At 40.1% G+C, this 27,214-nt stretch overlaps 1 protein-coding gene across 1 annotated transcript; it reads left to right on the top strand.

Moving 5' to 3' along the window:
• On the top strand, nucleotides 1–25,631 carry LOC137331282 (thioredoxin reductase-like selenoprotein T). The gene is made up of 6 exons (XM_067994986.1): nucleotides 1–212; nucleotides 12,650–12,760; nucleotides 14,961–15,087; nucleotides 17,723–17,810; nucleotides 19,958–20,113; nucleotides 23,466–25,631. The coding sequence occupies exons 1-5, from the start codon at nucleotides 79–81 to the stop codon at nucleotides 20,080–20,082; spliced, it is 585 nt and encodes a 194-aa protein (XP_067851087.1). The 5' UTR covers nucleotides 1–78; the 3' UTR covers nucleotides 20,083–20,113; nucleotides 23,466–25,631.
• The last annotated feature ends 1,583 nt before the right edge of the window (nucleotides 25,632–27,214 follow it).

Below are 27,214 nucleotides of genomic sequence, written 5' to 3'. Positions count from 1 at the left end.
CTGCACCCTGCGCCGCGCAGGCGCGGCAAGGCACTCGAGGCTCCGTCTCCGCGGTTACGGGGTGGAACTGCGGTAAGAATGGCGCCGGGCTGCGTTGCGATCTCCCTCTTGCTCCTCGCGTCCACCTGCCTGGGGAACATCGGCCAAGGGCTGGCCGACAAGCGGCTGAAGATGCAGTACGTCACCGGGCCGGTGCTGCGCTTCCAGATCTGGTGAGTCAGGGGCGGCGGCGGCGGCGGGGGGTTGGAGGAGGAGGAGGAGGAGGAAGGAGGGTGGGGGATGTGTTGAAGTCCCGTCTCTTCTCCCCCCCCCCCCACTTCACACAGCGGCGACTGGGACTGGGACTGGGCTGACAGACTCGAGAGACGAGGGTTTCAAGTTCAAGAGGCGCTAGGCCCAAGCCCCAGTAGGAAGTGCATGTCGCTGGGCCTTGGAGGTGGAAAAAGATTACATAAGCTGCTGTTTACAGCGTGTGGGGAAAGACATGCATTATGTTAAAATAATGGAATAGAATTGAATTTATATTTTGACGTTCTCCAGTATATCATTTATCAAATGCCTTAATTTAACAATTTTTTTTATACATGGTGTGTTTATAATTAAATTTGAAGGCTAAAATTAGTTATTTAGAAGTAAGGCTTGATTTTTGAATCAAATGTTGAATTGTTTTGTTATACACAGGCTACATGTGAGCATTTATGGTTTGGTGGCAAGCATATGCTATTTTTAAAAAATAAAATTTTGTGTGTGTGTGTGTAATGGAACAAGCTCACTGGGTTGAATTGCCTGCACATGTTCTGTGTGTCACACGTATAGGCTATTATTCCTTGTAAAAGTCAATTAAATAAATATGGATATTGCACGTGCTGTGACTTAATTGTGGAAACCTGTTATGAGACACCCAGGACACCTGCTACAAAATGAAGATAATAAACAAAATATTTTCTTTCCTCTTCTGCTCACTGTAAATGGCACTTATGTTTACATAGGCTTTTTAAAAAAAGTTTGGTAAGTAAGGCTCCTCTTAGTTCATTCATTCAGGAAGGCCTACATTTGCTGTCTCCTTTCCCCTCCCTCTCCATTGCAGCATCCAGTTGTTTTAAATAATTACAGGGTAAATGATCATTTTTTGTGCAAAGAACTACTTCCTGTCAGGCCTAATTTTGTCTTTTATTAGTTTTGAAGCCTGTGTCCTATTGTATTCTTGAAATTTACTTGGTATAGAAAAAGTAATCAATTTCCATTTTATATGCCTCTATAAGATTAGCTCTTAGTCACTTCCTTCAAAGGCTGTAAAGCCTAAGTTTCTCCTGGCTCTTCTCTGGACTGCCTTCAGAACTTGAATATCACTTTTGTGCCTCTGACCAGAACTGGTGACAGTATACAAGATGCGGTCAGACCAAAACAGCATATAGTTTGAACGTGACTTAGAATCATAGAATGTCCTCATTCAGCCTGTTGAGTCTGTGCCAGCACTCTGCAAGAGCAATCCAGCTAGTCCCTATCCCTATAGCCCTGCAAATTTTTTCCCTTCAAGTACTTATCCAATTCCCTTTTGAAAGCCATGATTGAATCTGCCTCCACCACCCCCTCAGGCAGTGTGCATTCCAGATCCTAACCACTTGCAGTGTGTTTTTAAAAAATATATTTTTCTCATGTTGTCTTTGGTTCTTTTGCCAATCACCTTAAAGCTATGTCCTCTGGTTCTTGACCCCTGTACCAATGGGAACAGTTTCTGTCTACTCTGTCCAGACCCTTCATGATTTTGAATACCTCCTCTCAAATTTCCCCTCAACGTTCTCTGCTCTAAGAACAACCCTAGCTTCTCCAGTCTATGCACGTAACTGAAGTCCCTCATCCCTGGAATCATTCTAGTAAATCTCTTCTGCACCCTTTCTAAGGCCTTCACGTCTTTCCTAAAGTGCGGTGCCCAGAACTGTACACAATACTCCAGTTGTGGCCACAGCAGTGTTTTATAAAGGTTCATTATAACCTCCTTGCTTTTGTGCTCTATGCCTCTATTTATAAAGCCCAGGATCCTGTATGCTTTCTTAACCGCTTTCTCAACCTGACCTGCCACCTTCAACAATTTGTGCACATATACTCCCAGATCTCTCTGCTCCTGACCCCCTTTTAGAATTGTACCCTCCTCGTTCTTCCTACCCAAATGTATCACATCACACTTTTCTGTGTTGAATTTCATCTGCCTTGTGTCTGCCCTTTACACCAGCCTGTCTGTGTCCTCTTGAAGTGTATCATTATCCTCCTTACTGTTCACTACCCTTCCAAGTTTCTGTGGTTTGTACATCATATAGTTCAGCATTTTTTTGCTTTATTGTCTGCTGGTCTACAGTGTTTAGATGTGTATACTAAATCCCCACATCTTTCAACTTCAATCTTAGCTATTTTGACAGCATTTGAGTACATATTTTGTCCATTTATTTCCTTTGCGTGCAGTATTATTAAATTTCACCTATTCTGTCCACTTACATATTTTCTCTTTTCCGAATTGTGTTGTATTTCAACTAGTTGGTATCATCTGCAAATTTAACCAACTTTTTATGGAGTTTATGAATCCGTCATTGATAAATCTATGGTTCACAATAAACAGAAGTGCGGTGATGTTACATAGTCAGGACATCAGAAGTGGCCTTTGCCTCTCTTTGGTTCCATGTAATTTTTAATGTTCACCAAATTTTGCAGGGTGTTGGTTGAACATCTCATCTCCAGGGTGCTACCTTCAATATTGCAGCTACTCTGTCACTATTGAACTGGAATGTTAGCCTAAATTATGGGCATGAACTCATAATATTTTCAAGCAGTAGCAAGAGAGCAAACAAGCTGAAACACTCATATTGACATGTGTGTAGCTTGCCCACATTCAGTCCCTGATCTGTGCTCAATTAGCTGAGCCCAATTGAGGCAGCAGTATGGCTGCTGAGTTGGCCAGGGGATTCCTTGGTTAGTGTGGGGAAAAATCATCCCGGGTTTCTATTCCTGATTAATGTTCAGTGAGCTCTATTGGAAACTATTGATTTGTGGACTTTGAGTGAAAACAGAGTTGAGCTCTGCTTTGGTACCCTACATTTTAATAGGCTGTCTAACTTCACTCTGCAGTCTTGTGAAGAATGGCTAGCTGGTATGGTACCAATGGCTTCTAGATCTGTATGCCAGTATGCGTCACCACCTTCAAGAGATGAGGGGTTCCTAACCTCTTGCTACTGCCTTGAAACACGCTTCAGAGTATTACCTTATTGGGTAGAGAATAAAGGGAGCTTTAGAGTCTGAATGAAGCTTGAGCAGTTTATCTGAGCCCTGAGATTCCATTATTGGAATACTAAGGTATCAGTAATATTGTGGCCAGTAGCTTTAAGTTTAGTGATTGGTGTACTTCTGAATTTTAAAATGCCTAGAATTCATAAAAGCTTACTGAGGGTCTTTCTACTGTAACAACCACTTGCATTTATATAGGACCTTTAACATAGGCAAACATTGCAAGGTGCTTCCCAGGAGTGTAAATAGGCACAAATTGACATATAGTCAAAGAAGGAGATATTAGGAGGGGTGACTAAAAGCTTGCTCAATGAGAGGTTTTCAGGAGGGTCTTGCAGGAGGAGAGAGAGGCTTAGAGAGGGAATTCCAGAGCTTAGGGCTTACAGATGAAAGCACCACCGCCAATGGTAAGGTGAAGGGAGTGGAGGATGTGTTAGAGGCTCGAGTTGGAGGAATGTAGAGTTCTTAGAGGGTTGTAGGGCTGGAGGACATTAGAGATTGGGCAGGGTTAGGTCATGGAGGGATTTGACTATGAAGATAACAGTTTTAAATTTGAGGTGTTGGACATGGAGCCAGTGTAGGTCAGCAAGCACAGTGGTGATGGGTGAGCAGGTCTTGGTACTGGTTAGGATATGGCAGCAGAGTTTTGGATGAGCTGAGGTTTACGGAAGGTGGAAGATGGGCAGCTGGCCAAAAGTGCATAGAAAAAGTTGAATCTGGAGGTAACAAAAGTAAGGATGAGAGTTTCAGCTGCAGAAAGGCTGAAGTAGGGGTGGAGAAGGGCTATGTTATGGAAGTGGAAGTAGGCAGTCTTTGTGATGGAGAGTGCATGGGGGCCAGAAGCTCAGTTTAGGGTCAAATAGGACAGGGAGATTGGAAAAAGTCTGTTTTAGCCTGAGACAATGGCCAGGAAGGGGGATGGTATTGGTTGCAAGGAAAAGGAGTTTGTGGCGGGGGCTGAAGACTATGGGTTTTGTCTTCCCAATGTTTAATTGGAGGAATGTAAGGAATCTTACAACACCAGGTTATAGTCCAACTGTTTTCAAATAAAACAGTTGGACTATAACCTGGTGTTGTAAGATTCCTAATATTTGTCAACCCCAGTCCATCACTGGCATCTCTACATAATTGGAGGAAGTTGAGGCTCATTCAGGACTGTGTTGTCAGCCTGCTTGTCTGACAGGCAGTGGAGGAGTCAAGAGAGGTGATGGTGAGATAGGACTAGGTGTTGTCAGCGTACAAATGGAACTTGATGTCATGTCTTTGGATGATGTCGCCGAGGGGCAGTAGATGAGAAATAGGGAGCCAAGGTTAGATCCTTGGGAGACTCCAGAGGTAATTGTGTGGGGCAGGAAGAGCAGCCATTGCAGGAGATTTCCTGGCTGTGAACGGATAGATAAACGTAGAGTCAGGCGAGGACTCAGCTGAACAATGGAGTAGAGGCATTGGAGGAGGCTGGTGTGGTCGATCGTGTCGAAGGCTGCGTAGAGGTTGAGGAGGGATCGTGCACCATGATTACAGTCCAGAGGATGTCATTTGTGACTTTGATTAGAACTGTTTCAGTGCTGTAGCAGGGGCGAAAAGCTGATGAGAGGTTGAAGCACGCAGTTGCAGGAAAGATAGGCACGGATTTGGGATGCAACAACATTTTGAAGGACTTTGTGTGAAAAGGGAGGTTGGAGATGGGGCGGTAGTTTGCAAGGACTGAAGGGGCAAGGGTGGATTTTTTTGAGGGGCTGATGATGCAGATTTAAAAAAGAATGGGACAGTTACAATGCCAGCTAACACTTCCTGAATAAATATAACGTGCTGGTGAAACCTCTTTCTTGCCATGCTTCCTTATTTCAGGAGATGTGCTTCTAAATAATAGTGGCTGGTTCTGTAGCTTTTATAGAAAGCCTCTTCCCCACCACCCCAAAAAAAAACCCTGATAGCTGTAACCAGCAAAACATGACTGTTGATGTGAAATTTAGTTCAAATAACAAAAGCTCAGGCCTTGCATGCAAACCCTGCTGTTCAACACTAGTAGCCAGATTGTTCCAATTAAATTTTATGCCATGTCTGCTTTGATCAGCCCATGAGGTGCCACCATCATGAAGGATTTTTACAATTTTTTTCCGTACTTTGTATAAGCATAACCAAATGTGCTGAATGGTTGGACTCTAGCAACGCTCTTTCCTCTTTGTGTGCTACATTACAGTAAACATGCCCTTTGCAGCTACACTACAATCTGAATAGGAGCCCCAACATTTCAGCCTAATACTTACAGCAGGAGTTGCAGTCAAAGCCATAACTTCAGGACCAATAATTTGTTTTGCTTATGTTTTCTGTCATAATGTCTGTGCCTGGCATATCACCTGAATCCGACTTATTTTTGCAACTTTTCTGAGCTATAAATTTGTTCTAATTAACAATCAATTTCTCAAACAATCAATCTGGCACATTATGCATCAGGGCCATGCTGCATGCAATATTTATCCAATAGGAAGACTGAATCAATTGTATTGGGTCCACCTGTATCATCCAACCATCTTGTATATTGGCTCCCCAAAATATTTTAAACAGAACATGTTTTGGGGGCTTGTGTATGATAGCCGTCCAACAAGTGGATCTGATTAGTTTGGTTGGGTCGTCCATTGGATAAATATTGCATGCAGTAGACTCATGCATCTGGTGTCATATTGATTCTGCTTGAGAGAAACTGATTACATTTCTCAACCCAAAGATATATTATTTGTAGGAGAGCTGTTTTGGCTTTCGATGAACACTTTTGAATTGAAATCTACCTGACCCCTAGCTTTAATCAAGTTTAAAGCCTTCATTTTAGGATCTCTTCCACTGTGATTTTGAGACTGTTTACAGCTCAGTTTATGGAGGCCTTTCAGCTCACACTTTTACTTGATGCAGACTGTACAAGTCCTCCAATAAATCTTAAATTGCATAGATCAAATAAATTCCAGTTACTTTGAAATTTAGGGTGAGGCAAGAAGTGATGGAAATAGTGGGAGGCTACATATACTCACTGTTGAGGTATATGATTCCAGAGAAGCCAATTGTATTTTGTTAATATAACATTTTCATTATACATCAGTTCAAATATTTCATGGAAACTGGTAGAATTTTTTTTAAAAAACCTTGTCACATTATTCAGATTTTTTGATGGCTGAGTTGGTCGTGCTTAGGAACGTAGGCTCTAGATCAGAAGATTGTCGATAGAGTTTCAAACCAGGGCTTGAGCATATTATCTAGTATGCTGAGGGAGTGCTGCATTATTGGACATCTCATCCTGCACATGAGATGTTGAACTCCAAATCAGTAGGGATTCCTTTTTATCCCAATTTTCCTGAAGTTGTTAAGTCTCGCCAGGTTACAGATACACAGGAATTTGTAGACCTCCAGTACCTTGTTCAAGTTGGCAATTCTTCATGTGTGAGCCTAGATAATGAATGTTGGCAAGTTATTTGATTGTGGGGCATCATAGCCGAGCCCAATTCTGTCCTCGCCTAGCAATTCATTCATCTATTTTCCAACAAAGGTTACTGGACAGCCCTCAGGAGTGGGAGAACTCTGGCTTTTTTTTTACCCCTAGTGTTGAGGCCCCCAGTGCTCCTCTGGCTAAATCAGCTAACTCAATGCAGCTTGGGTTTTGAACCTAGGACCTTCTGGCCTGTGTGGTTCAATAGGTTGTATTGCTAGAACCAGTGAGGATAAAATAAACTGCATTATACTTGGGCTGTACAAGGCTTTGCTGTGTCTATGCTTGGAGAATTGTGTCCAGTTTGGTCCTACATATGGAGATGGTGCTGATGTCATGTACCAGATTGCCCCCAAGCCTTGGGACTATTAGTTATCAGAATAGGCTCTGAGAGTTAGGTCTAATTACCTTAAAGAAATGCAATGAGGACACAGTTCAGATTTTTAAAATGATAGGATTACATTCAATCCATATGGATAGGAGTGATAGGACTAGAGGGCATGCATATAAATTCTTGGGCAAAGAGGTGGGTTAAATGCCAGGAAGTGTTTCTTTTTGCAAAAAGTTGTTGCTCTCTGGAACCGATGACCAAAACATTCAGTGGATATGTATTCCCTGTAGTCCTGTGTGAAGAGGACATTTCCAGTTATAAAAGACTAGTTGGAATGATAAGGAGTACTGGCTGTTGTGCTCAAATAGGGCATTTGGGGCCAGAGAGGAATTTTCCAGAGTGGAGGGTCCAGGTCTGATATTCTTTTCCCATCCTTTGAATATGTTTGTCTGATACAAGATGGTGCCTTTAGTTATTAAAGATTCAGGACTCCTATGTTTAAAAGGAACCTCATCCTGAGCGGAAGTCGGGAAGGAAAATGATAAATTGCTGATCTATGACAGTTTGCGTTGGTGTGCTCAGTCGAGTTTCAAAGAAAACTTTGTTGCTGATCCTCTATGCTGTAACATCAGCCTGGAATATGCTGGCAGGGTAAGTCACAGAGTGTATTTAGGTATGCAAGAGAACATAAAAAGCTCAGCAAAAGAAGTGATTGAAAGATTTATCTTTTTTAAATGGTACCAGGCAAAAAGCAGAGAAATGAGCCTTCCAGCTGAATGAAATCAGGAAAAAACATTTATAAATGTGATGTGACTTTCTGTAATGTTCCCATGGGCATACACTTGATCCAAAACATCAACATTTTAATTGATTCTGTGCTTAGTCCATTCTTGCATGGACATGGGAAAACTATAAAATTGCATAAATCAAGGAAAAATCTTGGGATACTTAGGAAAAATCTAGTCTGCAGGAAAATTATTAAAATCACCATGTTCTAATCCCTACTTTCTTGGTGCTGCTGTTTTCTTGGTGCCACTGTTCTCTTGGCTCTGCTACCTACTTACCACATTCTTCTGATTGACCTGTCATGTGTTGTAATTTTTTAAGACTCTTTTTCCACAAATGTTTTGAGGGGGAGGGGTGGGGAAAAAAACCCTTTTTAAATTATAGGTTTTTTTTCTAAGATTATAGGTGGCTAAAATGCTACTAAGCTAGCTTTCTCCATGAGACAGTAAATAAGTAATTTGTTAGCCTGTCTCAGCATTCGATAAATGCCTCGCACCCATTGTGTTAGAAAGCCTATAGTTCCTTTCTGTCTGTGAACAGAGGGGAAATATAAAAATGGAAACGGACATAAGCAGTCAGTCAGGTTTTTAAAGACAACCAGGCCCAGCAAAGGCTGCAAGAAGATTAGAATTCAGGGGAATTGCTAGGAATTATCTTGTTTAAATCAAGTAAGATGAACCACTGATGTGGGGAAGTGGATCATGTACATTATTTTGTATTACATAAAGAGAATATCAAAGGAAGACCCTAAACATGTAACAACCTGTTCTTGCTTTTTTTGGAGACAGTGAACCTGCTATAATTTACCAGCATTTTCATTTTCAAACCTGATTTAATTTCATACCTGAACCCCAGGTTTTCCATCTTGTTCATCTCTACCATTTTCTCATTCCTTGGATTTCCCATTTCCTTCAATATTCAAATGTCCACTGTTTCTTTAATGTCTTTTATTTCTTCATTGGTGCCATTTATTACTTGAGTCTTATCATTCTCACTTCCCTTATTAGGGAAACTACTTGCACATCCAGATGACACATGTATTGCAAGAGTTCACATCTTTAAGTGTCAATCACTTTTAACAGACATGTCAAGGAATTGTAATGACTCCCAGTAATTATGGAGTAACAAATAAAAATGCAGATTTGTTAGATGGTTAGTTTACACCCTTAACTTCAATCTTCACCAACAAAGGAAATAAACAACTCTAATTAAAAGTGGCATTTTTTTGTCCCCTGACATTTTTGTCTAGCAACTCCTGTGTAAATATCTGGTGATGACAGGATCAAGTTTAACTGTGATTACACCCCCTCCTTCCCTCTGGTCAAATAGTTTGCCAGTATCAATGGCCAAGGCTCACTTAGAAAAAGAACTTGCATTTATATAGCATCTTGTATGACCTCGAGACGTTCCAAAGCTAATTAAGTACTTTTGAAGTGTAGTCACTGTGTTGTAATGTGAAGTGTAGTCACTGTTGTAATGTAAGAAACATGGCAGCCAATTTACATACAGCAATGAAATAAATGACCAGATAATCAGTTTTTAACGTTGGTTAAAGGATGGGATCTTTTACATCCACCTGAGGGGGCAGGTTTAACATCTCTGACTATGCATCATTCCCTCAATACTGCACTGTAGTGTCAGCCTTGATTATGGGCTTATCTCTGGAGTGGAACTTGAACCCATGACCTGCTGAGTCAGACGTGAGCATGCTACCACTGAGTCATACTTTTCTTGGTTTTCCTGATTTCACTTCTGGTTAAAACCAAAAATCAAACCAGGAATACCCAGAAAAGGAAATAAGGACGAATCTTTTGTTCATGAGTTTAGTGGTATATCCGCTCCATCAGCAGGGCCGCCTACTTCCACCTCCCGTAACATCGCCTGTCTCTGTCCCTGCCTCAGCCTCAGCTCATCTGCTGAAACCCTTATCCATTCCTTTTGTTACTTCTAGACTTGACTATTCAGTGGTCTCCTGGCCAGCCTCCCATCTTCCATCCTCCATAAACTTGAGCTCATTCAAAACTCTGATGCCCGTATCCTAACTTGTACCAAGTCCTGTTCATACATCACTCCTGTGCTTGCTGACCTACATTGGTTCCTGGTCCGGGAATGCCTCGCTTTTAAAATTCTCATTCTTATCAAATCCCTCTATGGCCTTGCCCCATCCTATCTCTGTAACCTCCTCCAGCCCTACAACCCTTTGAGATCTCTGTGCTCCTCCAATTCTTGCCTCTTGCGCAGCCCCGATTTTAATCGCTCTACCATTGGCGGCTGTGCCTTCAGCTGCGTAAGCCCTAAGCTCTGGAATTCTCTACCTAAACCTCTCCGCCTCCCTACCTCCCTCTCCTCCTTTTAAGATGCTCCTTAAAACCTACCCTTTTGACCAAGCTTTTAGTCACCTGTCCTAATATCTCCTTATGTGGCTCAGTGTCAAATTTTATTTGGTAATTGCTCCTCTGAAGCGCCTTGAGAGGTTTTACTACATTAAAGGTGCTATATAAATGGAAGTTGTTGTAAGCAGAAGTTCTTTTAAATTTCAAATCAGAGTAGTGGACCAATGGAGAGCTCTTGCTATAAAGAAATTGAGATTTGCTTATATCAACACTTCTCTGGGATTTCCAGTGTTATGCAATAAATACCAGCCGAAAAATTTTCTTTCTGTTGGTTTATTAGGCTTTATTGGTTGTAGCCAAAAATTGAAAACATTGGGCACAAATGCTTCATCAAATTGGATCTTATTGTATGGACTGACATTTCTAAAGCACTGCTCACAAAAAATGTTTAAATCCTTTACGGGACAGAAGAAAGAAAAGGTAGATGCCAAGCAAGAAAGAAAAATGGAAACTAAAGCCAGGAAGGAGGGGGCAAAAGCATAGTCAAAGTGAAAGGTTTTAAGGGGATTTCTGAAAGCAGGGAGGGAGGTTGCAATGCAGAGGGATTTAGCAGAAGAGTTGCTGAGTGTGTCTACACTCTGATGAAAAAGAATTACTGGAGCTACATATCATGAATAAAAATCACTCAAACATCACTTTCTCGTTCTCTTCTCTTTCCTCCCCCCTGCCTTTTTTTGGCAGTATTTTATTAAGCAGATCTCATATTTTGGGGTTCAGGACCCCAAACAGATAGGCTTGCATTAATGACACTCTTACACTGAGTGTCTGCTATCATAGCACTTCTGCCATCGCTGGTACTCTTAATATAAAGGATCCAAGCTCCCGATTGCCAGCAGCATTGGAAACCAATGTTCTTGTGGATCCCACAAACTGCTGTTTGATTTAAAGCATCTTGTGCTTGCCTTCTAATCAAAAATTGGGCATAGAAGCAGCTCATTCGTTCCCATGCCTGCCCAGAATTCACTTCCTCTGATTCACCTCATCTGTTCTTATTATCTTCATTGTTGACCTGTGCATTGGTTTTCTCAGTATTTTAATTTTAAAGAAAAACAGGCCTACAGAAAGAACTTTGGAAAAATCAGGGAGAGTGGTAAGTAGAGGCTGCGGGTCTCCATTTGAGTTCCCCCTCCTCCAGGACCTGAACACTAAAGTAAAAGCGCATTCAGTGCATCACTGCACTAATCTGTCTTAAGAAAATAAGTCGATCCAACTGTATAAGGCAATTAACATTCTCTCCACAATAATGGGCTTTCTCAGTAAATGGAAAACATTAACTTGGGTACTTACGTTTCCTCTCATAGATCAAATATACGCGTGCTAGGAACTGGGCAGAGGGTCAGTGTTTTGCACATTAAATAGTTATTTGGAGCGTAGGTTTTGTCTGCTTCCAACATCTGTTGCTGCCATGCTGAGCATTAAATGTCTTTCAAGTGTGATTTGGATGGCCAACTGCCATTTCTGCCACAGTGGCAGTAAGAACGTAAACCAGTTTTATTTTCCAGGTGGAATGTACTCAGCTAATTAGTTCAACTATATTTAATCTTCACTCTAACATAACCGATCAAGTAAAAGTTCAATTTTGTGTGGTTACCTGATTAATGAAATTTAAAAAAATATAAAAACCTTTCCAGTCTTGCTATGTCCATTTTATCATATTGCATATAAATGGTGCCAAATTTATAGGTAAGGCATATAGCCCCCTTTATGTTGTACTGCGTTATGCCAGGAGTCATAGGAAGCTATAAAAAAAATTTAAGTTTCCTTCAGCGTTCCCTTTCCTGCAGATGCTTGACCCTTGCTGGCAGCTTTCTGGTACCTCGCTGAGCCAATCGGCTATGCGGCTTTGGAGGGCAGCGCAGCTGAGCCTGTCCAACTGAGTACACGTTTCCACTTTACAATATGAGCCATTGGATAACCATCAGGAGAGGAAACCCTGGCTGATTTATCCCCCCCCCCCCCCAAAAACCAAAGTTCACTAGTGCGATGATCAGCTACTTCATCATATAAATTGAACCCGATGCCTTCTGCTCTGGCCATGTGTTGCATTGGGTGGTGTCTTTATCCATAAGCCCATCAGGGGAGCTGTAGGTTACCACACGTTCTGACAGCTTTAAAAATCTTCCATTCTGCTTTGGTGTCCAAAGAATAGTCCAGCTGAAAACGAACTATATCACTAAATTACTGACTTTCAGAATTATTGATCAAAAGCCCTTTTTATTATTTTTCTCTGCCTTTTTTTGGCTTCTCTGACCCAAGTGCTTGAGCATTTGTTGCTCTGCCATAAGCTTTGTATCGAATAGTTTTTGGAAAACAGCATATAAGAAGATATCTTGCTGAGACACATGATTTAGTCCCTACAATTAATGTATTTCTCTCTGTCTTTTGCTCTAGTATCTCCTGAGGATACAGGAGGGTGTTTGAGGAGTATACGCGGGTTATTAGCCAGCGGTATCCCGACATCCGTATTGAAGGAGAAAATTACCTTCCACAACCTATCTACAGGTAAGTTTAAAAAAAAATTGTTATTTATTTAAAATGTGGGGTAAATTTTGTTGTGAAAAGTGACTTGTGGTCTTTCGCAAACATCTGACTGTTGCAACCTTCTTCCTGGACGGTGATGGGTGAATATGTTACTTGAGTATATGGCGTCAGCAATGAATGTGGGTTTAGTGTCTTTTGACACTCTGTCTTGAGGACATTAATTTAGAGAAAGGTAGCTGCAGTTTTAAAGTTAGACTTCTGTTAGTTTGGATTTCAATTTTACTAACCTTCACATTCAGCATTTTCCCCAGAAGATTAGCTTTAGCCAATTGGTGATGTCTAATTAGTGGGCTGTATATCAAAACCAAGTATAAACTTGACAGATTTGCTGCTGCCACTAAAATAAGGGTGGAAGAGGATATAGTGAATGATTTGCAGAGTGGATTTCGATTGGCTATGCCACTCAGTAAAGATCTGACTAATTTAACACTAATAAATGTAAAGTTTTGAAAAAGTGGAATCAAATTGGCAACGGGAGATTTTGAAAGCAATCTGGGACTAATAGACTTGTCACTTTCAGTGCTTAAACAATGTGATGAAGCAATTTTTAAAAAGTTAATAGAATGCTGGGATATAGTCAAAACAGTGGAGTTTTGAGGTTATGCTTAGGCTTTACAATTCATTGGTCAGACCTAGAATACTGTGTTCATTTCTGGTCACTATCATGAAAATCATGCAGGGTGCAGGCAAATGCAACCTGAGATCAAGAGTGAAGGGACTGAGCTGCAGTCTAGAAAAAATATTAAATAAGGTAAACCCCAAATATTACTTTAAGCCAGGAGCATAAAACCAGGGGACACATATTTAAATTAATGGAGTACACACTTAAAATTGGTATTAGGGACATCTTTACTTAAAGATGTTTGGAATAATTTGCTGGATGGGGTAGCGGAGCCAGAAACATGAGATGTCCAAAATAATGCTGGATGCTATAATGGAAAAATTGTGGTAAATGAAAAGGTTACATTTATCACCTTTTTCAGGATGTTGCAAAGAATTTCGCAGCCAATGAATTACTTTGGAAGTGTTGGTACTCTTGTCACGTAAGCAACTGCAGTAGCTAATTTGCACTCAGCAGGGTCCTGTAAACAGCACCACACTTTAGGAAAGATGTGGAGGCCTTAGAAAGGGTGCAGAAGAGATTTGCTGGAATAATTCGAGGGATGAGGGACTTTAGTTATGTGGATATACTGGAGAAGCTGGAGTTGTTCTCCTTGGAACAGAGAAGGTTGAGAGGAGATTTGATAGAGATGTTCAAAATCATGAACGGTCTCGACAGAGTAGATAGAGAAACTGTTCCCATTGGCGGAAGGGTCAAGAACCAGAGGACATAGATTTAAGGTGATTGGCAAAAGAACCAAAAGTGACATGAGGAAAAACTTTTTTACACAGCAAGTGGTTAGGATCTGGAATGCATTGCCTGAGGGGTTGGTGGAGGCAGATTCAGCCATGATCTTCAAAAGGGAACTGGATAAGTGCTTGAAAGGAAAAAAATTGCAGGGCTATGGAGGTAAGGTGGGGGAGTGGTACTAGCTGGATTGCTCTTGCATAGAGCCGGCGCAAACTGGATGGGCCAAATGGCCGCCTCCTGTGCTGTAACCTTTCTATGAAATTAAATAATCAATTAATCTGTTTCTTGTTTGGTGCTTTTGGCACGGGAGTAATGTTGGTCAGGACTCCATGTGCTGCTTTGAATAGTGCCATGGGATCTTTTATGTCTACCTAAACAAGCAGATGGGACCTCTATTCAATCTCTGCCCGAAAGATGGCACCTCTGATAATCCAGCACCTTCAGTACTACGCTATAGTGTCGGCTTGAATGATGTGCTCAAGCCCTGGAGTAGGGCTTGGACCTATAACTTTTGATTTCAAGGTGAGAGTACTACCTCTGAGCCATGCTGACATGCTTTTAGAGGGATGATGAGTCAAATGGCCTTTTCTTCTCAACTTTCCTTGGGTTGTCTTACCAATCCAGTAGTTTAATGAATAGACCAATGAGAAGCATTGACTGTGTTCCAAAAGTCATTTACAGCTGATGCTTTCTGTTCTGATCAAGAGGTTAAGTATTGATGTGAAGGAGCACAATGGAGAAAAAGGGCTAATATATATTATGACAAAGCGTTTAACTTTGACCATTGTTTTCTGTTCTCTCGCTTTACAGACACGTAGCATCCTTTCTATCAGTCTTCAAGCTGGTCTTAATAGGACTAATTATAGTTGGTAGAGACCCCTTTCCTAGTTTGGGCATGGAAGCACCTAGCATCTGGCACTGGAGTCAGCAGAACAAGGTAACTTTTTATATTTATTGCAGCAAAACTGTTATAGTACTAGCAAATTTCTCCCTAAATGTAATATTTAAAAATAATTCAGGCAGCAGGATGCAAGTTGTATTTGTACTGAAAAACGTTATACCTGCATAAGTTGAATTAGCTTTTTTTAAACATATTGCTTGAGGGTACTTACTCTCTTTTTTAACTCCCAAGTCATTCTTTTCCCTTGTATTGTCATGCCATGGACCAACAGTGACTGAAGGCACACAATTGTCCCTCATGCGGCAGTGCTTGGAGGTGCATGAGCAGCCCAGAGTAGCGCAGCTTAGATTGGCAACTCAGCAATGTACAAGATTCAATGCATTGTGCAATATGTTGCTGTAATATTTAGAATTCGAGAAGTAACTTTCGGTTACTCTTACTCAGTTTTGAAAATTGCTCTACAACAGCATGTGTCTCCCAATTATTAACCAATCATTAGGATATTATAAATTACTGAAAATGTCAAGAAACTTCCTGCTATAGGTTATTGGCTGCAACTTTGTCAAATTTCTACCCAAGACCACTTAATAGCTAATCAAGATTCAATGATATGTAACTGGTGCGCCTGGTGTTTGTCTTTCACTGGCTGAAATTAGTATTATACAGCCAGATTGTATGTTGTGTTTTTTCTCTTTTTAAAAATGCATGCAACACACTGTTCTGGGCTATTTACACTGACTTATTTGCCAGTGCTGCTGTTTTAACTGGCTGTTAGATACAGAAGAGCTCCCTATAGGGAAGTGCCTAGATCTGCTTGGCAACTCCTTTGCAGTTCAGCCATGATGGGTGGCATAGAACATTGTCTAATGCACTGGTATCAATCAGTCCCATGAAGTGACCCAAAATAGGTGGCTGAAAATGAACTTCCTTGACAGTGATTGTTGCTAATATTGAGGGTTATTACTTGAATGCAGCAGCTGCAATCAAGATTTTTGCAGCCACAATCAGCGGAGAATGAAAGGAAAACCTGCATGGTCACTCTTCCGCAGTACTTGAGCAGGCTGTAAGATTTGTGTTTGGGGGAAACAAAACAATACTAAACTAGTTTACAACTGTTACTTGCCACTAGATGGTTCCTGCTTTCCCTGCCACAGCAGAATGGACCACTTCAGAAGAGAGTGCATTCAATTATTTCTGATATTCAGTTAAGATTATTTTTGAGGAATATTGGAAATTTTAATCTAACCCCACTGACAGAACAATAGAAACCTTACTGTAAAATATAAAATTCTGTAAATTAATCTTGTCCTGGACAGTTTCATTTATGGGAAATTGTGTCAAAATTTGACTCCCGATGGTCTCATCAAAGTATGACCTTATACTTTATTTTTGAGTTTCTTTCCAATTTTTTTCCTTTCTCCTTGCGCTGCACCACTCCTGAAGGTGCCTGCTGATATCCGGACAGAGTTAAAGTGGACAGCAGTAGTCCTTCAATGCCCAAGTGGCCACTCTTCATGTATGAGCCTGAACGGTGATTGTCGGCAGGCTGACCATTGAGGAATGGCATCACGGCTGAGCATGGCCCTGCCTTCACCTGAGGCCTACAAATGCACCCTTTCCTACAGGAGTCACTGGATAATAGTCAGCAGCAGGAACCCTGGCTGGTTTTCTTCTTCAGCCCAGGGATATCGAGGCCGATTGTAGCACCACTATAGCTGCCCTGGCTGAGAGAATTCAACACAGACTCTGATTCAAAGCTGGGACATACTGCATCTAGCCTTTTCTGCATTCTTCTCACCCCCCCCCAATCCCCTCCCTTTGCCTTATTGTTGGTGGCAGGCCTGTTAGGAGCCTCTACTCTTCTCTGTAGAATTCCCTTCATAAACCCCTCCACTTCTCTCTATCTTAAAAGCCATCTTAAATCCCACCTTTTCGAGCAAACTTTTGGTTTCTCCCCTAGCTCTCCCATCATGACTTAGTACTATTTTATTTTCTCTCTCTCCAAAATGGCTTTGGACCCTTTCTAAGTTGAAGGTGCTACATAAATGCAATTTGCTGTTATATGGATCAGCTGTACACTGACTTTACCAACTGAGCCAATGGAAGCACAATTTTCCTTTTTAATTGTGGATACAATAGTAAATCCTAGGCCCTTGATCGCATGCATTCCTTAAGTTGTATTTTTGAATAACATTTACTCAACATAGATTTATCTATAAATATTGCATCTGTCATCAGGTGCACACCAGTTATTTCTTTTGATAGTCAAATGAGTAGTTGGTTCTCTCTGGGGCCCAACGTTTTGTTTCATGTAGGACCAAATAAGGAAAATATGTACTTGAATGTGACCTACAAAATGAGGGCTAAATTAGAGAAGTGTTTGTGCCATTAGTGTGCATACTGATTCAAGACCATGCACATCTTTAATTTATCTCCTGACCATCTGCAATTGTACATTATTGTACCACATTAATTTGACTCGTAATTATCTACAGTCCCAAGAAACCACTGGTTAAGTCTGTGTTCAGATACGTTTCTTGTCATCTCTTCTGACTGTTCAGTTTAGCATTAGCTATCTACAGCATGCAGATGTGAAACCTATGGGTATAGTGAAGTTTTTCAATTAGATGATTGCATTAAAACTGACTATTTACTTTTATTTTTTATTTAGATCTATGCATGTATGATGGTGTTCTTCCTTAGTAACATGATTGAAAATCAGTGTATGTCTACTGGTGCATTTGAGATTACATTAAATGGTAAGTCATAAGATTGACACTACTATACTTTTAAACAACTAGTTTTATGTTCTCATTTAAATGTGACAGTCCAGCAAATTTAAAGAAATGGTTCCTAAAAGTGGACTAAATGGCACATCTCTGAACTGCAGTTGTTGAAACACTAAGTTGGGCTACAAGGTCTTTTTATATTTACAAAATAACGTCAAATTATTTTGATGCCATGTCAGAAATTCCAAATGTGAAAAAGAATAAAAATTTATATTTTTAATCACAATTTCATCCTGTTCTGATGGTATTTTAATATTTTCACTATATTTAATTAGTGCTTCATTTCTTTTTATGGCTTATCAACAGAATAAGGATAATACTCTACTACAGATAGAACCATAAGTTCACAGCACAGAAGATGCAACAGTCTTTGCCTGAACTACTCCCTGTAGCGAAGTATTCCATGCTTTAACAACTCTGTGTAAAGAAATGTCTTTGAACCCCTATTCATTCAGTGGCAATTTAAAATTATATTATGGGTTTATCTATCTGCATGGAATTATGTATTTGAATCGATAGGTGTTTCCATCCATCAACCCTTCAGCTTTTTCTGTTGAGTATATACTGATCTTCCTCACTTCCATTCCTTGTTTTTCCTCACAAAATGCATTATCTTAAACTTGTGTTAAATTGCATCTGCCTCCTGTCTGCCTATTCCATTAACCTGTTTATATCCTGTTGAAGTATTTTACACTCCTGGTGGCTGTTAGTCAAGCTCCCTCCCTTTGTGTGAGCAGCAAATTTCAATATCGTGCTCCCTATGCTGAATTCCATATTACCATAACATTGACCCAGCACTGGCCCCTGGAATATGCCACTTCCAACCCTTCTACAATCTGAGCAGCACTCATTAACTGTAATCCTTTGTTTCTTGCCTGTCAACCAACTTTCTGTCCATGCAGTTACATTTCCTGTTTTACCATATGCCTGAATTTTCCTAGCAAGCCTCTTGAGATGCCATCTCTATTGCCTTCTGAAAATCCGTACATATTACATCTGAATTCCCTTTATCCAATTGGTCAATTCAGGGGGGAATTTTAAAAAATTTGTCAAGCACGACTTGCCTTTAACAAATCCATGGTATCTGTCCTTGATTATCCCATGAATCAGTCTCAATACATTCAAATTTTAGCTTGACTTTTGGATTCTAAAAGTTTCCTCACAATTGACAGACTGACTGATGTATAGTCACCCAGTTTATCCTCCTGTTTTTGAACAGGGATGTTAAATTGGATACCCTCCAGTCCCCTAGAACAATTTGCCTATCTGAGGATGATTGGAAGATTGTGAACAAAGCTTTTCCTATTTCTTCTGACTTCCTTCAGTAGCTTAGAGTGCATCCCATCAAGGCACAATAACTAATGCACCTTGAGAAATTAATCACTGTATTGCTAAAAGGCTAGGCTAATAAGTTGTGCTACCAAGTTATTAAAGCAAAATTCCTTGTGTTGATATTCAAGGCCTCTTAGATGATACATATCTGCAGTAAAAGTAGATCCCGTTAGGTTAAGAATTACTTGTTTTGTACAATTAATTTATCCGTGCTGCACTATTATTCTGCAATGTATCAGTGTCCACTCTTGTTACTTGCTGACCATTATTTATAGTTTGTACAAGTCTGGTATAGATGCAGGTAATGAATGATTGGTAGCACAGTAACTTCTTCATAAGCTCCTGATGTCATGCCTGTGGGCTGCTCTATGATGAATGGGTATTCCACCATGTTTAGATTTGCATAAACATGTTCCACTGCATTAACACATGGGCAAGTCAAGTTTTCTGAACAAGAAGTAACCACATGATCAGATGGGATTGTAGCTCCAAGCAGTAGCTTCCCTCGTGAATTAGTTTTTTTTGTTTAGCAAAATGTTTGATTCATAGAGCTAAGCTAGACTTCTAATTCAACTAAGAACAAAAGCGTTACTAAATCATTCATTATAGTATTGTCTCTCTTTAAAAACCTATTTTGGCTTCTGGAATGGGAGTTCTAAGTTCTTAAACTGTTTTACCTTGCATGGATTAGAAGCAATTGCCCAACCAAATCTGAAGTTCTCCCTCCTTCCGTCCTACCCAAAGTACTGATAATTAATGTAACAAGAGCTTTTTCTATTCTTTAGATGTTCCAGTGTGGTCCAAACTTGAGTCTGGCCATCTTCCATCCATGCAACAACTTGTGCAGATTCTGGACAATGAAATGAAGCTCAATGTACACATGGATTCAATCCCACTTCATCGATCTTAGCTAGATCTTAAGGCATTGGAAAGGCTTTTCTGTGAGTAATCCTTTCAGGTGTAAGATCTTATTAAAAACTTAGTGTGAATTATATTTTGGGAAATATCTTTTTTACAGCCTCTATCAGCCTCATTACCAGTGATATCTTGGGATATTTTACTGACATTACTTTTTAACATCAATTTTCTTCAGTATAAATGAAACAAACCCAACAGCTCGCAAAAGTTACATGCTTATTTTTGGGGTGGGGTGGTGGTGGAGGGGAAGGACTGCTGAATTGGGTTCCTTATTGAAATTAGCAAATTTACTTATACTTATTGTGACTTTTTTAAAAACTTAACTATTTTTGGGAGGGGGTGGGGGGGAAAGAATGGATTCTCCTTCCATGCCCCAGCCCCAGGTAGGAGAAAGAAAACTATATTTTGAGTATTGCTGATGATGAATTAGAATGAAGGTCAGTAGTCCTCCTTGCTCATCCACATGCCATAATCAACTGCAACTAATCTAGGTACATTTAATATGTATACTTAAAATAACTGACAGTGCTCTCCCCAGAATTGCTTTTAAAAGAACACAAACATTGGTTATTGTTGAGTAGTTTGAATTTGAAATTAAAAATGACACTTTATTCAACCGTATTGCATATAAATAGCACTTTGGTAATTTAAGCTCTAGAAAATTGACAATTATAGTGAGTATGATTTCCTTTAGTGTTTAGAGTTTGAATGTTTCCAGAGGTAATGCATGTAAAAATTATTTATTTAATAATTTGTAACCTCACTTTTAATCACCTCATTCTCATATATTGACTTAACTCTTCAGTGTAGCCAGCCTGAGTGCACCAACTCATAGATTTTCCAAGTATTAAAAGAATTAATTTAATGCTTTAAGCAAAAAGTATGTAATTGTTCAGACAATTTTGAAAGCTATAATATCTTGTTTCTCAGAAGATTTCATGTAAAATGAATGAGAGAGAGAGAGAGTTATACAGCATGGATAGAGGCCCTTCGGCCCATCGTGTCCGCGCCGGCCATCAAGCCCTGTCTACTCTAATCCCATATTCCAGCATTTGGTCCGTAGCCTTGTATGCTATGGCATTTCAAGTGCTCATCTAAATGCTTCTTGAATGTTGTGAGGGTTCCTGCCTCCACAACCCTTTCAGGCAGTGAGTTCCAGACTCCAACCACCCTCTGGGTGAAAAAGTTCTTTCTCAAATCCCCTCTAAACCTCCCGCCTTTTACCTTGAATCTATGTCCCCTTGTAATAGAACCCTCAACGAAGGGAAAAAGCTCCTTAGTATCCATCCTATCTGTGCCCCTCATAATTTTGTACACCTCAATCATGGCCCCCCTCAGCCTCCTCTGCTCCAAGGAAAACAAACCCAATCTTCCCAGTCTCTCTTCATAGCTGAAGCGCTCCAGCCCTGGTAACATCCTGGTGAATCTCCTCTGCACCCTCTCCAAAGCGATCACATCCTTCCTGTAGTGTGGCGACCAGAACTGCACACAGTGCTCCAGCTGTGGCCTAACCAGTGTTTTATACAGCTCCATCATAACCTCCTTGCTCTTATATTCTATGCCTCGGCTAATAAAGGCAAGTATCCCATATGCCTTCTTTACCACCTTATCTACCTGTTCCGCCGCCTTCAGGGATCTGTGAACTTGCACACCAAGATCCCTCTGACCCTCTGTCTTGCCTCGGGTCCTCCCATTCATTGTGTATTCCCTTGCCTTGTTAGTCCCTCCAAAGTGCATCACCTCGCACTTTTCCGGGTTAAATTCCATTTGCCACTGTTCCGCCCATCTGACCAACCCATCTATATCGTCCTGCAGACTGAGGCTATCCTCCTCGCTATTTACCACCCTACCAATTTTTGTATCATCAGCGAACTTACTGATCATACCTTTTACATTCATATCCAAGTCATTAATGTAGACCACAAACAGCAAGGGACCCAGCACCGATCCCTGTGGTACCCCACTGGCCACAGGCTTCCAGTCACAAAAACAACCTTCGACCATCACCCTCTGCCTTCTGCCACTAAGCCAGTTTTGTATCCAAAGTGCCAAGGCACCCTGGATTCCATGGGCTTGTACCTTCTTGACCAGTCTCCTGTGCGGGACTTTATCGAAGGCCTTACTGAAATCCATGTATACCACATCCACTGCGTTACCCTCATCCACATGCCTCGTCACCCCTTCAAAAAATTCAATCAAATTAGTCAGACATGATCTTCCCTTGACAAAGCCATGTTGACTATCCCTGATTAATCCTTGCTTCTCCAAGTGGAGACTAATTTTGTCCTTCAGAATTTATTCAATGGTTATTTTACTCAGAGCAAGATGCTACAAACAGCAATCTAACAACTTGTGTTTCTATAGTGTTCCTCAGATACAGGAACCTGCTTCTGTTTGTAAGGAGGAGGGGGATACTGGATTTTGAGCAGGAGGGACAATTGAGAGGATTAGAGCAGGCATTTTGAAGGCACGGTCACAAAGGAGATTTTTTTGAATGCGGAGAGTGTGGTGGCATGGCAGAGGGATCTATGGAGAGTAGACCAGGGGACCAGAGTGTAGCAACTGAATGGTCCTAAATGGTATAGTGGTGGGGCCGATGAGTAAATAATTGTCGCAGGAACTGAGGCTGCGTGTGGACATTGAGGTTGGTACAGGAGTGGCCATGGATGGGTAGGGAAGCAAGGACAAGAATCGTGAAATCAATTTGCTGGGACTGTGGGAGCCAAGTGAGTTTGAAGAGGACAGGGTGATGGGACAGTGGGCCTTCGTGCAAGTGAGAGCACGGACTTGAGCATTTGAATGAATTATAATTTGTGCCCAGTTGAGGATTCCAGCTAGGAGTGGCGAGTATTACACAGGAATTGAATGACCAGTTAATCTATTTTTGCTGGTCTTATTTGGGAAGAATGTTGGCTGGGACACAGGGACAACTTCCTGATCTTCGAATAGTGCCGTGAATCTTTGACTGTTGTTCTGACCAGGCAAACAGGGTCTTGGTTTAAAGTTTTATCCAAAGGACAGCACTTCTGACCATGCAGTATGCCTAGACTGCTGCACTAGGTCATGAACCTAGAAGTGGGGAGTTGAACCCACCACTTCTAACCCAGAAGTGAGAGTGCTACCAAGTGAGCTAAGCTGACTCTTGATTTGTAACCCATGGGCAATTGCATGTAACATGATCTGTATTAATGAGAAGGGATATTATATAATTGAATTCTTTAACTGGCTATTGACACCTCGTCACTATCAATAGTAAAATTGCATCAAACATTTTTGTACTGCATTTTAAGGTAGCTGGTATGTAACTCGTTGTGCAACCTTAATTATTGAAAGCAGAAGTTTTCTTGTGCTAATTTACCTTTTTTTATCTTGCAGATATTTTAGTGGGTGTTTTCTGAGAAAGGTAAGACTGATGACTATGAAGGACTGCACTTAAAGCAGCGTCGACTGTTTGTGCAGACTGGATGTTCTCCACATCAGTCGTACCAAACCTTTGAAAACCTCCTCTTAAAAATGGAAAGGACATCCGTGCTTGGATACACTGATCATGTTCACCTTGTAGTGTACTGCACATATATCAAATTGTAATATGAACATAGTTTCTTTTTTATATGTAATTTAATATGACTTTGTGGCAACATTTAATGAAATAATACAAATGACAAATAACAGTTCTGTTATTTTGTGTTTTAAATGAGTGGTATACTATAAATTTTATGTTTGATATTGTAATTTAGAAAGTAATTTATCTGCAGGTGCATTTTTAACCTGTAGCCCTGGTGAAAATCTATTGAAGTACACTCTATGTAGTAGGCTAAGGGTACCTTGTAGTAATGTTATTAATTTGAAACCATACACTGAAATATTTGCCAACAAGGGAAAGCTTGTATGTTTTTGGCCCTATCCTAGTGCTTCCAAGTAGCCTGAATACTGTTTTTCATACGATGGAGCAAATAACCATTTATACAAAAAATTTGAAAACTAAACTTGGGAGAGTAGTGTTCCTGATTCAGGAGATGTAACCAGCCAGGTAGGAAAAATAACACTAGTGGAGTGCTGCCTAAAAGTTAGTTTAAAGATGTCTTGGATTGTACATGGAATAATATAACCAGAGGAGTAAACTCGGAGCCTAGAGAATTGGAATACTAGCAGATACAAGAATCAGATGTCAAGTTTTAACAATAGTTTTGGGGTTGAAATTGGAATTTAAAAGGGATAACAAAAAAAATCCCTCGAACCTAATTGGAATGCACAATTAGTCCTTGACAACTTTGGTTCAACTGTAAAATGGCCATTGAACTCATTTGTAAGGGTGACAGGAGAAGTTTCACACATGGTGCAACATTTCTGAAATTTAATTTTAAATAAAATTAGATACACTTTTTTGTTGGTCAAAATTCAATTTGGTTTATGCCATTGTGGTGCTTTGGGAATTTTATTTTTCTGTTTGCTTCTGATTATTTGTGTACAGTAAGGCAGTATTTGAGATGAATCTTTGCTAACGCCTCTTTTTTGCTTTGTGAATCTCCTGATTCACGTCCTATGTTTTGGTGGAAATCGAGACATTTGCAACATTTCCCCAAACACTTTGAAGGGTGCACTGTGCTAAAATTTGAGAATGCGTAGAGTCCCAATTAAATCTTTTAAATACCTCTAATACCCGTGACCAACTTCAGACAATAGAAGTCTTATTAATTTGCAATATCAAATGGAACATAAAATTAATTCAGTGAATTATTGGTTACCACTCACTACACTTTGAGGAATAGATGGGAAGAAAGATGAGCAGCCCCAGGATACAATGCCTTGTGATGTCATTAATTCTCAACAGTTCTCTTCCCACCATGCAATTTTTTTTGAAGGGGGTGGGGGAAGTGATGGGAAGGAACAAGGATAAACACAAAATACATCACAGATCATAACTGTATTCCTCTTGTAGTAAAAGCAGTTGCATCTTAATGTAACAGATTTTCAAACAAATTATTTTATACTTAGTCACAGTGATGAAAGACTTAAGAGGAGATTGCCAGTGTGTGACATTTGACTTTTGCAGCTTAAGTTTTCTTACTCTACAATATTTTCTTCATCAATATAGATGATTTCAAAATGTATGTACCTTTGCATTCTGTAATATCTTAGATCCATTAGAAAATGCACTTTATTTTTAAAGAGTATTTGATACCTTTCCTTTTTGGTCATAGTTCCACATATAAATTAGAAAATATCATTATTCCTAGTACTGCTGAAAGATTTGAATTACTTTAAATCTTTGAATTCACATGATGTATGAATATCTTGTTAATTGAGTGTAATTTGCACAGTCATGTGTTGTGTTGCTCTCCTTGCAATTTAACTACAATATTTTTCCTCTTTGCTTTATCTGAAATAATTTGTGTCTAGCCCAGACCCTCTTAATTGTCTCATTGTTCTGAGTTCCCATCTTTTGCAGAACAAGTTACAAAATGTCATTCTGGAGTAAATTTCTTCACAAACCTTTCAATAAAGCCTGCTTTTGGGACATGAGGGCATTGCTTTCGCCAAGATGCTTGATAATGGTGTTTTTTGTGAAACAAAATGTAAATGAAAAATTGAGGGGAAAGGAGACTACATTTATCTTTTGTTGTCTCTGTCTTGTACCTCCTCGTCTTTCCCCCCCCCCCCCCCCAATCAAAAAAGTCACTTCTTTATACCCTTTTTCCTAGCTGATCTGGTCTGAGCCAACCTTCAATCCTAGGGCTCGATGGACTTGATGTCATGCAGCATCAACCAGATTTGGAGTACGTTGTTTTATATTTAGCCAAGAAGGTGGAGTGTTCATTGTTTCCCCAATGGAATAGTATTTAAGAATTGTATGCAAAGTCTGAGCTGCATTTCAAACATTCTTTTGTTCAGACCAGGCAGTCAGAGTTCTGATGGATGTTCGAGCTGTAACAAGCTAGACAATGCCAATTTGGATTAGGTGAACCCAAACTGCCTTGATTTTGATGGCACGGAAGTTTGACCTGTTTGTCGCCCATCTGTATGCGATCTAAAAACTAAGCCCATTTTTCTCTTCAGAATTGTATTGCATCTTTCCATTGCTGACCTTTTCATTCTTTCTGCAGTGTCCTGGAGTAAGGATTTCAAGTTTTATTGCACCATAAAGGCAGCTTTTTCAACACTAACTACTCAGCCTAAATTTATTCCATACTCTTGTGTGTAATATGCATAAGAGGAGACTGCTTTGCATTATCCACATCAGCATATCTTAAAAGCTTTTTTCCTAGAAGGATCATTTGCAGGCTGTCTTTCTGTTGCAGCATGTATGCATGCCCCCGCCCAATGGTTCCAGGGCCCGTATGAATTTGCAGAATGGGACTGTGTATGTCTTTCTGCTGTATCCCTATACTTTTGATATGACCCTAAAATAGAGCTGCCTGTTCTTATCAGTGCCTTTTTTGCTTATCAATTGACAAATAAATTTAATTTACCAAAACCAAAATATGACACAAAGTTAAGAACATAAGAAATAGGAGCAGGAGTAGGCCAATCGGCCCCTCGAGCCTGCTCCGCCATTCAATAAGATCATATCTGATCGAATGTTGAATTATCTTTTCACAGTCTTTATGGGTGGGCTGAGTAGTTAGTGTTGAAAATGCTGCCTTTATGGTGCAAAGACGTTTCTCCTTCAGCCTTTAAAAACTATTCTCTTGAACAACCTCTGGATAATATGAAACATCTCAATTAATTATAGATAGAATTGGTTTGAATCAGAAATTAGCAAATATAATTGCAGGCAACAATGTTACTCGAGTGAACTACCTGACTACTAACCAAGAACAACTCTCTCTCAACCACAGCTAACAAGTCAATTTTAAAATGCCCAGCTCTATCTTAAGCCATATACAAATCATATTATAGAGACTTCTTTGAGTTTTAATAGACCACAGCTTAATGACACATTCTCTCCCAAACAGTGCAATCAACATTTACTTTTTTTAAAAAAAAAGCCAAAGCCTATTGCCCTCATGTGGCTTCTATTAATTATTGAAATATGTGCAAAACACATCTTGTAGTTAGAGAATCATCTACTTATAGTGCATGACTAGAATTCCTGGAGCAAAAGAGGTCCTGTTTCATGAAAT

The sequence above is a fragment of the Heptranchias perlo genome, chromosome 13 (genome assembly GCF_035084215.1).
Source record: "Heptranchias perlo isolate sHepPer1 chromosome 13, sHepPer1.hap1, whole genome shotgun sequence".
Lineage (NCBI taxonomy): Eukaryota > Metazoa > Chordata > Chondrichthyes > Hexanchiformes > Hexanchidae > Heptranchias > Heptranchias perlo.
Note: the sequence above shows the minus strand (reverse complement) of the source record. Positions and strands in the feature narration are given on the sequence as shown.